This window comes from Salvelinus alpinus, chromosome 11 (assembly GCF_045679555.1).
Source record: "Salvelinus alpinus chromosome 11, SLU_Salpinus.1, whole genome shotgun sequence".
Classification (NCBI taxonomy): Eukaryota; Metazoa; Chordata; class Actinopteri; order Salmoniformes; family Salmonidae; genus Salvelinus; species Salvelinus alpinus.
In genome coordinates this window covers 708,897-721,329 of record NC_092096.1, presented here as the reverse complement: position 1 = coordinate 721,329, position 12,433 = coordinate 708,897, and the positions used below count along the sequence as shown (strand labels likewise).

The 12,433-nt window shown below is 47.5% G+C and overlaps 1 protein-coding gene across 2 annotated transcripts in view; it reads right to left on the bottom strand.

Moving 5' to 3' along the window:
- The window catches only part of LOC139533448 (xylosyl- and glucuronyltransferase LARGE1), a gene marked incomplete at its 5' end in the record, with an annotated part of 45,351 nt that overhangs the window by 18,030 nt on the left and 14,888 nt on the right, over nt 1-12,433 (bottom strand). For both annotated transcript variants that reach the window (XR_011666752.1, XM_071331476.1), the window contains 1 exon segment: nt 8,840-9,003. Coding sequence is in view for 1 of the 2 variants with exons in the window: in XM_071331476.1 (XP_071187577.1) it covers nt 8,840-9,003 (164 nt within the window).

The window sequence follows — 12,433 nt, the reverse complement described above, 5'->3', positions numbered from 1 at the left end:
GGGTTAACATCCTCTATAATGTAATGATCTTTATTAAATCTGCCTAGCAACAGTAGAGGGGTTAACATCCTCTATAATGTAATGATCTTTATTAAATCTGCCTAGCAACAGTAGAGGGGTTAACATCCTATATAATGTAATGATCTTTATTAAATCTGCCTGGCAACAGTAGGGGGGGTTAACATCCTCTATAATGTAATGATCTTTATTAACTAACTAAATCTGCCTGGCAACAGTAGAGGGGTTAACATCCTCTATAATGTAATGCTCTTTATTAAATCTGCCTGGCAACAGTAGAGGGGTTAACATCCTCTATAATGTAATGATCTTTATTAACTAACTAAATCTGCCTGGCAACAGTAGAGGGGTTAACATCCTCTATAATGTAATGCTCTTTATTAAATCTGCCTGGCAACAGTAGAGGGGTTAACATCCTCTATAATGTAATGATCTTTATTAACTAACTAAATCTGCCTAGCAACAGTAGGGGGGTTAACATCCTCTATAATGTAATGATCTTTATTAAATCTGCCTGGCAACAGTAGTGGGGTTAACATCCTCTATAATGTAATGCTCTTTATTAAATCTGCCTGGCAACAGTAGAGGGGTTAACATCCTCTATAATGTAATGATCTTTATTAACTAACTAAATCTGCCTAGCAACAGTAGAGGGGTTAACATCCTCTATAATATAATGATCTTTATTAAATCTGCCTAGCAACAGTAGAGGGGTTAACATCCTCTATAATGTAATGATCTTTATTAAATCTGCCTAGCAACAGTAGAGGGGTTAACATCCTCTATAATGTAATGATCTTTATTAAATCTGCCTGGCAACAGTAGAGGGGTTAACATCCTCTATAATGTAATGATCTTTATTAAATCTGCCTGGCAACAGTAGGGGGGTTAACATCCTCTATAATGTAATGATCTTTATTAAATCTGCCTGGCAACAGTAGAGGGGTTAACATCCTCTATAATGTAATGATCTTTATTAAATCTGCCTGGCAACAGTAGAGGGGTTAACATCCTCTATAATGTAATGATCTTTATTAAATCTGCCTGGCAACAGTAGGGGGGTTAACATCCTCTATAATGTAATGATCTTTATTAAATCTGCCTGGCAACAGTAACAACAATACTGTTGTTAAATCAGTCTATCAGAATATGATGTCACTGCTGTTGTTAAATCAGTCTATCAGAGTATGATGTCACTGCTGTTGTTAAATCAGTCTTTATCAGAATAGGATGTCACTGCTGTTGTTAAATCAGTCTATCAGATTATGATGTCACTGCTGTTGTTAAATCAGTCTTTATCAGAGTATGATGTCACTGCTGTGGTTAAATCAGTCTTTATCAGAGTATGATGTCACTGCTGTTGTTAAATCAGTCTTTATCAGAGTATGATGTCACTGCTGTTGTTAAATCAGTCTCTATCAGAGTATGATGTCACTGCTGTTGTTAAATCAGTCTTTATCAGAGTATGATGTCACTGCTGTTGTTAAATCAGTCTATCAGAGTATGATGTCACTGCTGTTGTTTAATCAGTCTTTATCAGAGTATGATGTCACTGCTGTTGTTAAATCAGTCTATCAGAGTATGATGTCACTGCTGTTGTTAAATCAGTCTTTATCAGAGTATGATGTCACTGCTGTTGTTAAATCAGTCTCTATCAGAGTATGATGTCACTGCTGTTGTTAAATCAGTCTTTATCAGAGTATGATGTCACTGCTGTTGTTAAATCAGTCTACCAGAGTATGATGTCACTGATGTTGTTAAATCAGTCTATATCAGAGTATGATGTCACTGCTGTTGTTAAATCAGTCTCTAACAGAGTATGATGTCACTACTGTTGTTAAATCAGTCTCTAACAGAGTATGATGTCACTGCTGTGGTTAAATCAGTCTCTAACAGAGTATGATGTCACTGCTGTTGTTAAATCAGTCTCTAACAGAGTATGATGTCACTGCTGTGGTTAAATCAGTCTTTATCAGAGTATGATGTCACTGCTGTTGTTAAATCAGTCTCTATCAGAGTATGATGTCACTGCTGTTGTTAAATCAGTCTTTATCAGAGTATGATGTCACTGCTGTTGTTAAATCAGTCTCTATCAGAGTATGATGTCACTGCTGTTGTTAAATCAGTCTTTATCAGAGTATGATGTCACAGCTGTTGTTAAATCAGTCTACCAGAGTATGATGTCACTGATGTTGTTAAATCAGTCTATATCAGAGTATGATGTCACTGCTGTTGTTAAATCAGTCTCTAACAGAGTATGATGTCACTACTGTTGTTAAATCAGTCTCTAACAGAGTATGATGTCACTGCTGTGGTTAAATCAGTCTCTAACAGAGTATGATGTCACTGCTGTTGTTAAATCAGTCTCTAACAGAGTATGATGTCACTGCTGTGGTTAAATCAGTCTTTATCAGAGTATGATGTCACTGCTGTTGTTAAATCAGTCTCTATCAGAGTATGATGTCACTGCTGTTGTTAAATCAGTCTTTATCAGAGTATGATGTCACTGCTGTTGTTAAATTAGTCTCTATCAGAGTATGATGTCACTGCTGTTGTTAAATCAGTCTTTATCAGAGTATGATGTCACTGCTGTTGTTAAATCAGTCTATCAGAGTATGATGTCACTGCTGTTGTTAAATCAGTCTTTATCAGAGTATGATGTCACTGCTGTTGTTAAATCAGTCTCTATCAGAGTATGATGTCACTGCTGTTGTTAAATCAGTCTTTATCAGAGTATGATGTCACTGCTGTTGTTAAATCAGTCTATCAGAGTATGATGTCACTGCTGTTGTTAAATCAGTCTCTATCAGAGTATGATGTCACTGCTGTTGTTGTAAACATCAGTAATGAAGTATCCTCATGAAGTCTTCATGATAAAGATACACACACACACACACACACACACACACACACACACACACACACACACACACACACACACACACACACACACACACACACACACACACACACACACACACACACACACACACACACACACACACACACACACACACACACACACAGCTACAGATTAAAATGCTGGAGGTGTAGCTGCTACAGACTGAGCCGTGTGCTGTCAGATTAGTTTGACGGCTGTAGAGTCTTGTCCTTCCGTGAGGGTCAGAGGTTACAGCTGTAACAGTGTCAAACAACAGCCTAGTATTTGACTCAGGATCACTCAGGAATAACTCTGTTTGTTTACAGCATTACTGTCTGAACAAACATCGCTCTCTCTCTCTCTTAAAACCAGCTGGGGACTTGTCCCTTGTCGTAAGGGTCCGGAGTCATGTTTAATACAAAACAATACAGAGTAGACTTGTCCTACTGTTGTCTTCTGTCCCCTACTGTACCCAGAGGTACAGACATATGACTGACTGTACCTGTCCCTGGAGAGCTGTGTGTAAGGTCTGTCTTCCTACCTGTCCATGGAGAGCTGTGTGTAAGGTCTGTCTTCCTACCTGTCCATGGAGAGATGTGTATAAGGTCTATCTTCCTACCTGTCCATGGAGAGCTGTGTGTAAGGTCTGTCTTCCTACCTGTCCCTGGAGAGCTGTGTGTAAGGTCTGTCTTCCTACCTGTCCATGGAGAGATGTGTATAAGGTCTGTCTTCCTACCTGTCCATGGAGAGCTGTGTAAGGTCTGTCTTCCTACCTGTCCATGGAGAGCTGTGTAAGGTCTGTCTTCCTACCTGTCCCTGGAGAGCTGTGTGTAAGGTCTGTCTTCCTACCTGTCCCTGGAGAGCTGTGTGTAAGGTCTGTCTTCCTACCTGTCCCTGGAGAGCTGTGTAAGGTCTGTCTTTCTACCTGTCCATGGAGAGCTGTGTAAGGTCTGTCTTCCTACCTGTCCATGGAGAGCTGTGTGTAAGGTCTGTCTTCCTACCTGTCCATGGAGAGCTGTGTGTAAGTTCTGTCTTCCTACCTGTCCATGGAGAGATGTGTATAAGGTCTGTCTTCCTACCTGTCCATGGAGAGCTGTGTAAGGTCTGTCTTCCTACCTGTCCATGGAGAGCTGTGTAAGGTCTGTCTTCCTACCTGTCCCTGGAGAGCTGTGTGTAAGGTCTGTCTTCCTACCTGTCCCTGGAGAGCTGTGTGTAAGGTCTGTCTTCCTACCTGTCCCTGGAGAGCTGTGTAAGGTCTGTCTTTCTACCTGTCCATGGAGAGCTGTGTAAGGTCTGTCTTCCTACCTGTCCATGGAGAGCTGTGTGTAAGGTCTGTCTTCCTACCTGTCCATGGAGAGCTGTGTGTAAGTTCTGTCTTCCTACCTGTCCATGGAGAGCTGTGTGTAAGGTCTGTCTTCCTACCTGTCCATGGAGAGCTGTGTGTAAGGTCTGTCTTCCTACCTGTCCCTGGAGAGCTGTGTGTAAGGTCAGTCTTCCTACCTGTCCATGGAGAGCTGTGTGTAAGGTCTGTCTTCCTACCTGTCCATGGAGAGCTGTGTGTAAGGTCTGTCTTCCTACCTGTCCATGCAGAGATGTGTGTAAGGTCTGTCTTCCTACCTGTCCATGGAGAGATGTGTATAAGGTCTATCTTCCTACCTGTCCATGGAGAGCTGTGTGTAAGGTCTGTCTTCCTACCTGTCCCTGGAGAGCTGTGTGTAAGGTCTGTCTTCCTACCTGTCCATGGGGAGATGTGTATAAGGTCTGTCTTCCTACCTGTCCATGGAGAGCTGTGTAAGGTCTGTCTTCCTACCTGTCCATGGAGAGCTGTGTAAGGTCTGTCTTCCTACCTGTCCCTGGAGAGCTGTGTGTAAGGTCTGTCTTCCTACCTGTCCCTGGAGAGCTGTGTGTAAGGTCTGTCTTCCTACCTGTCCCTGGAGAGCTGTGTAAGGTCTGTCTTTCTACCTGTCCATGGAGAGCTGTGTAAGGTCTGTCTTCCTACCTGTCCATGGAGAGCTGTGTGTAAGGTCTGTCTTCCTACCTGTCCATGGAGAGCTGTGTGTAAGTTCTGTCTTCCTACCTGTCCATGGAGAGCTGTGTGTAAGGTCTGTCTTCCTACCTGTCCATGGAGAGCTGTGTGTAAGGTCTGTCTTCCTACCTGTCCCTGGAGAGCTGTGTGTAAGGTCTGTCTTCCTACCTGTCCATGGAGAGCTGTGTGTAAGGTCTGTCTTCCTACCTGTCCCTGGAGAGCTGTGTGTAAGGTCTGTCTTCCTACCTGTCCCTGGAGAGCTGTGTGTAAGGTCTGTCTTCCTACCTGTCCATGGAGAGCTGTGTAAGGTCTGTCTTCCTACCTGTCCATGGAGAGCTGTGTGTAAGGTCAGTCGTCCTACCTGTCCATGGAGAGCTGTGTGTAAGGTCTGTCTTCCTACCTGTCCATGGAGAGCTGTGTGTAAGGTCTGTCTTCCTACCTGTCCATGCAGAGATGTGTGTAAGGTCTGTCTTCCTACCTGTCCATGGAGAGCTGTGTATAAGGTCTGTCTTCCTACCTGTCCATGGAGAGCTGTGTGTAAGGTCTGTCTTCCTACCTGTCCCTGGAGAGCTGTGTGTAAGGTCTGTCTTCCTACCTGTCCATGGGGAGATGTGTATAAGGTCTGTCTTCCTACCTGTCCATGGAGAGCTGTGTAAGGTCTGTCTTCCTACCTGTCCATGGAGAGCTGTGTAAGGTCTGTCTTCCTACCTGTCCCTGGAGAGCTGTGTGTAAGGTCTGTCTTCCTACCTGTCCCTGGAGAGCTGTGTGTAAGGTCTGTCTTCCTACCTGTCCCTGTAGAGCTGTGTAAGGTCTGTCTTCCTACCTGTCCCTGGAGAGCTGTGTAAGGTCTGTCTTCCTACCTGTCCCTGGAGAGCTGTGTGTAAGGTCTGTCTTCCTACCTGTCCCTGGAGAGCTGTGTGTAAGGTCTGTCTTCCTACCTGTCCATGGAGAGCTGTGTAAGGTCTGTCTTCCTACCTGTCCCTGGAGAGCTGTGTGTAAGGTCTGTCTTCCTACCTGTCCCTGGAGAGCTGTGTGTAAGGTCTGTCTTCCTACCTGTCCCTGGAGAGCTGTGTAAGGTCTGTCTTCCTACCTGTCCCTGGAGAGCTGTGTAAGGTCTGTCTTCCTACCTGTCCCTGGAGAGCTGTGTGTAAGGTCTGTCTTCCTACCTGTCCCTGGAGAGCTGTGTGTAAGGTCTGTCTTCCTACCTGTCCATGGAGAGCTGTGTAAGGTCTGTCTTCCTACCTGTCCCTGGAGAGCTGTGTGTAAGGTCTGTCTTCCTACCTGTCCCTGGAGAGCTGTGTGTAAGGTCTGTCTTCCTACCTGTCCATGGAGAGCTGTGTAAGGTCTGTCTTCCTACCTGTCCCTGGAGAGCTGTGTGTAAGGTCTGTCTTCCTACCTGTCCATGGAGAGCTGTGTAAGGTCTGTCTTCTTACCTGTCCATGGAGAGCTGTGTGTAAGGTCTGTCTTCCTACCTGTCCATGGAGAGCTGTGTGTAAGGTCTGTCTTCCTACCTGTCCATGGAGAGCTGTGTGTAAGGTCTGTCTTCCTACCTGTCCATGGAGAGCTGTGTGTAAGGTCTGTCTTCCTACCTGTCCATGGAGACCTGTGTGTAAGGTCTGTCTTCCTACCTGTCCATGGAGAGCTGTGTGTAAGGTCTGTCTTCCTACCTGTCCATGGAGAGCTGTGTAAGGTCTGTCTTCCTACCTGTCCCTGGAGAGCTGTGTAAGGTCTGTCTTCCTACCTGTCCATGGAGACCTGTGTGTAAGGTCTGTCTTCCTACCTGTCCATGGAGAGCTGTGTAAGGTCTGTCTTCCTACCTGTCCATGGAGAGCTGTGTAAGGTCTGTCTTCCTACCTGTCCATGGAGAGCTGTGTAAGGTCTGTCTTCCTACCTGTCCATGGAGAGCTGTGTGTAAGGTCTGTCTTCCTACCTGTCCATGGAGAGCTGTGTGTAAGGTCTGTCTTCCTACCTGTCCATGGAGAGCTGTGTGTAAGGTCTGTCTTCCTACCTGTCCATGGAGAGCTGTGTGTAAGGTCTGTCTTCCTACCTGTCCATGGAGAGCTGTGTGTAAGGTCTGTCTTCCTACCTGTCCATGGAGAGCTGTGTGTAAGGTCTGTCTTCCTACCTGTCCATGGAGAGCTGTGTGTAAGGTCTGTCTTCCTACCTGTCCATGGAGAGCTGTGTAAGGTCTGTCTTCCTACCTGTCCATGGAGAGCTGTGTGTAAGGTCTGTCTTCCTACCTGTCCATGGAGAGCTGTGTGTAAGGTCTGTCTTCCTACCTGTCCATGGAGAGCTGTGTAAGGTCTGTCTTCCTACCTGTCCATGGAGAGCTGTGTGTAAGGTCTGTCTTCCTACCTGTCCATGGAGAGCTGTGTGTAAGGTCTGTCTTCCTACCTGTCCATGGAGAGCTGTGTGTAAGGTCTGTCTTCCTACCTGTCCATGGAGAGCTGTGTAAGGTCTGTCTTCCTACCTGTCCCTGGAGAGCTGTGTGTAAGGTCTGTCTTCCTACCTGTCCATGGAGAGCTGTGTAAGGTCTGTCTTCCTACCTGTCCATGGAGAGCTGTGTGTAAGGTCTGTCTTCCTACCTGTCCATGGAGAGCTGTGTAAGGTCTGTCTTCCTACCTGTCCATGGAGAGCTGTGTAAGGTCTGTCTTCCTACCTGTCCATGGAGAGCTGTGTAAGGTCTGTCTTCCTACCTGTCCATGGAGAGCTGTGTGTAAGGTCTGTCTTCCTACCTGTCCATGGAGAGCTGTGTGTAAGGTCTGTCTTCCTACCTGTCCATGGAGAGCTGTGTAAGGTCTGTCTTCCTACCTGTCCATGGAGAGCTGTGTGTAAGGTCTGTCTTCCTACCTGTCCATGGAGAGCTGTGTGTAAGGTCTGTCTTCCTACCTGTCCATGGAGAGCTGTGTAAGGTCTGTCTTCCTACCTGTCCATGGAGAGCTGTGTGTAAGGTCTGTCTTCCTACCTGTCCATGGAGAGCTGTGTGTAAGGTCTGTCTTCCTACCTGTCCATGGAGAGCTGTGTGTAAGGTCTGTCTTCCTACCTGTCCATGGAGAGCTGTGTAAGGTCTGTCTTCCTACCTGTCCCTGGAGAGCTGTGTGTAAGGTCTGTCTTCCTACCTGTCCATGGAGAGCTGTGTAAGGTCTGTCTTCCTACCTGTCCATGGAGAGCTGTGTGTAAGGTCTGTCTTCCTACCTGTCCATGGAGAGCTGTGTAAGGTCTGTCTTCCTACCTGTCCATGGAGAGCTGTGTAAGGTCTGTCTTCCTACCTGTCCATGGAGAGCTGTGTAAGGTCTGTCTTCCTACCTGTCCCTGGAGAGCTGTGTGTAAGGTCTGTCTTCCTACCTGTCCATGGAGAGCTGTGTGTAAGGTCTGTCTTCCTACTTGTCCATGGAGAGCTGTGTGTAAGGTCTGTCTTCCTACCTGTCCCTGGAGAGCTGTGTGTAAGGTCTGTCTTCCTACCTGTCCATGGAGAGCTGTGTAAGGTCTGTCTTCCTACCTGTCCATGGAGAGCTGTGTAAGGTCTGTCTTCCTACCTGTCCATGGAGAGCTGTGTAAGGTCTGTCTTCCTACCTGTCCATGGAGAGCTGTGTAAGGTCTGTCTTCCTACCTGTCCCTGGAGAGCTGTGTGTAAGGTCTGTCTTCCTACCTGTCCCTGGAGAGCTGTGTAAGGTCTGTCTTTCTACCTGTCCATGGAGAGCTGTGTAAGGTCTGTCTTCCTACCTGTCCCTGGAGAGCTGTGTGTAAGGTCTGTCTTTCTACCTGTCCCTGGAGAGCTGTGTGTAAGGTCTGTCTTCCTACCTGTCCCTGGAGAGCTGTGTGTAAGGTCTGTCTTCCTACCTGTCCCTGGAGAGCTGTGTAAGGTCTGTCTTTCTACCTGTCCATGGAGAGCTGTGTAAGGTCTGTCTTCCTACCTGTCCATGGAGAGCTGTGCCACCAGTGTAACATCTGTGTGGTCCGTACTGGGTTCATATTCGTAGTGAAGGAAATAGAGGTGAGTCCTGTGAACCGTGAAACGCTCCCGACGGAACTCATAACACGGATCATCTTCATCCAACTCTGACAGAGTCTTCTGGAGCTGGAGACGGGGAAGAGAGGAGAGGAGGGGGAGAGAGAGAGGGGAGGGGGAGAGAGAGAGGGGAGAGGAGAGGAGAGGAGGGGAGAGGAGAGAGGAGATGAGAGGAGAAGAGAGGAGAGGAGAGGAGAGGAGAGGAGAGGAGGGGAGAGAGAGAGAAGAGAGGAGAGGAGAGAGGAGAGAGGAGAGAAGAAGAGAGCAGGGGAGAGGAGAGAGGAAAGGGGAGAGAAGAGAAGAGAGGAGAGGAGGGGAGAGAGAGGAGGGGGGAGAGAGGAGAGCAGGGGAGAGAGAGGAGAGGATGGGAGAGAGAGAGGAGAGCAGGGGAGAGAGAGGAGAGCAGGGGAGAGAGAGGAGAGGAGGGGAGAGAGAGAGGAGAGCAGGGGAGAGAGAGGAGAGCAGGGGAGAGAGGAGAGCAGGGGAGAGAGAGGAGGGGAGAGAGAGAGGAGAGCAGGGGAGAGAGAGGAGAGCAGGGGAGAGAGAGGAGAGCAGGGGAGAGAGAGGAGAGGAGGGGAGAGAGAGGAGGGGAGAGAGAGAGGAGAGCAGGGGAGAGAGAGGAGAGGAGGGGAGAGAGAGGAGAGCAGGGGAGAGAGAGGAGAGGAGGGGAGAGGAGAGAGGAAAGGGGAGAGAAGAGAAGAGAGGAGAGGAGGGGAGAGAGAGGAGGGGGAGAGAGGAGAGCAGGGGAGAGAGAGGAGAGGATGGGAGAGAGAGAGGAGAGCAGGGGAGAGAGAGGAGAGCAGGGGAGAGAGAGGAGAGGAGGGGAGAGAGAGAGGAGAGCAGGGGAGAGAGGAGAGCAGGGGAGAGAGAAGAGAGGAGGGGAGAGAGAGAGGAGAGCAGGGGAGAGAGAGGAGAGCAGGGGAGAGAGAGGAGAGCAGGGGAGAGAGAGGAGAGGAGGGGAGAGAGAGGAGGGGAGAGAGAGAGGAGAGCAGGGGAGAGAGAGGAGAGGAGGGGAGAGAGAGGAGAGCAGGGGAGAGAGAGGAGAGGAGGGGAGAGAGAGAGGAGAGCAGGGGAGAGAGAGGAGAACAGGGGAGAGAGAGGAGAGCAGGGGAGAGAGAGGAGAGGAGGGGAGAGAGAGGAGGGGAGAGAGAGAGGAGAGCAGGGGAGAGAGAGGAGAGGAGGGGAGAGAGAGGAGAGCAGGGGAGAGAGAGGAGAGGAGGGGAGAGAGAGAGGAGAGCAGGGGAGAGAGAGGAGAGGAGGGGAGAGAGAGAGGAAAGCAGGGGAGAGAGAGGAGAGCAGGGGAGAGGAGGGGAGAGAGAGGATAGGAGGGGAGAGAGAGGAGAGCAGGGGAGAGGAGGGGAGAGAGAGGATAGGAGGGGAGAGAGAGGAGAGCAGGGGAGAGGAAGGGGGAGAGAAGAGGGGAGGATAAGAATTGTTCTTTAAATAGTGTCAGACTTTTTAATAAGATAAGTCTCTCAGGGACAACAACAACAGTGAGACTAATGGTTGTGACAGTCAGTACTCAGCTTCAGCTGTGTGTCCTACACACTGGGATATATAACTTGTGTGTTTGGACACTTTGGAGTAAGTTTCAATACAAACTGACTCAATTAGAAAAGAGATGAGAGGAACGTGTGGAACAAACAGCAACTCAAATACCACTGAGTCTGGAGAGACATCAGACATCTGTCTTCTCATAGTTAATACCATATCTGATCCCCCTGTCTTCTCATAGTTAATACCACTGGGTCTGGAGAGACATCAGACATCTGTCTTCTCATAGTTAATACCATATCTGATCCCCCTGTCTTCTCATAGTTAAAACCACTGGGTCTGGAGAGACATCAGACATCTGTCTTCTCATAGTTAATACCATATCTGATCCCCCTGTCTTCTCATAGTTAATACCACTGGGTCTGGAGAGACATCAGACATCTGTCTTCTCATAGTTAAAACCACTGGGTCTGGAGAGACATCAGACATCTGTCTTCTCATAGTTAATACCACTGGGTCTGGAGAGACATCAGACATCTGTCTTCTCATAGTTAATACCATATCTGATCCCCCTGTCTTCTCATAGTTAATACCACTGGGTCTGGAGAGACATCAGACATCTGTCTTCTCATAGTTAATACCATATCTGATCCCCCTGTCTTCTCATAGTTAAAACCACTGGGTCTGGAGAGACATCAGACATCTGTCTTCTCATAGTTAATACCATATCTGATCCCCCTGTCTTCTCATAGTTAAAACCACTGGGTCTGGAGAGACATCAGACATCTGTCTTCTCATAGTTAAAACCACTGGGTCTGGAGAGACATCAGACATCTGTCTTCTCATAGTTAATACCATATCTGATCCCCCTGTCTTCTCATAGTTAATACCACTGGGTCTGGAGAGACATCAGACATCTGTCTTCTCATAGTTAATACCATATCTGATCCCCCTGTCTTCTCATAGTTAAAACCACTGGGTCTGGAGAGACATCAGACATCTGTCTTCTCATAGTTAATACCACTGGGTCTGGAGAGACACAGCAGATAGTCAACCCTGTCTTCTCATAGTTAATATCACTGGGTCTGGAGAGACACAGCAGATAGTCCCCCTGTCTTCTCATAGTTAATACCACTGGGTCTGGAGAGACACAGCAGATAGTCCCCCTGTCTTCTCATAGTTAATACCACTGGGTCTGGAGAGACACAGCAGATAGTCCCCCTGTCTTCTCATAGTTAAAACCACTGGGTCTGGAGAGACATCAGACATCTGTCTTCTCATAGTTAAAACCACTGGGTCTGGAGAGACATTAGACATCTGTCTTCTCATAGTTAATACCACTGGGTCTGGAGAGACACAGCAGATAGTCCCCCTGTCTTCTCATAGTTAATACCACTGGGTCTGGAGAGACACAGCAGATAGTCCCCCTGTCTTCTCATAGTTAATACCACTGGGTCTGGAGAGACACAGCAGATAGTCCCTCTGTCTTCTCATAGTTAATACCACTGGGTCTGGAGAGACACAGCAGATAGTTCCCCTGTCTTCTCATAGTTAATACCACTGGGTCTGGAGAGACACAGCAGATAGTCCCCCTGTCTTCTCATAGTTAATACCACTGGGTCTGGAGAGACATTAGACATCTGTCTTCTCATAGTTAAAACCACTGGGTCTGGAGAGACATCAGACATCTGTCTTCTCATAGTTAATACCACTGGGTCTGGAGAGACATCAGACATCTGTCTTCTCATAGTTAATACCACTGGGTATGGAGAGACACAGCAGATAGTCCCCCTGTCTTCTCATAGTTAAAACCACTGGGTCTGGAGAGACATCAGACATCTGTCTTCTCATAGTTAATACCACTGGGTCTGGAGAGACACAGCAGATAGTCCCCCTGTCTTCTCATAGTTAATACCACTGGGTCTGGAGAGACATCAGACATCTGTCTTCTCATAGTTAATACCATATCTGATCCCCCTGTCTTCTCATAGTTAATACCACTGGG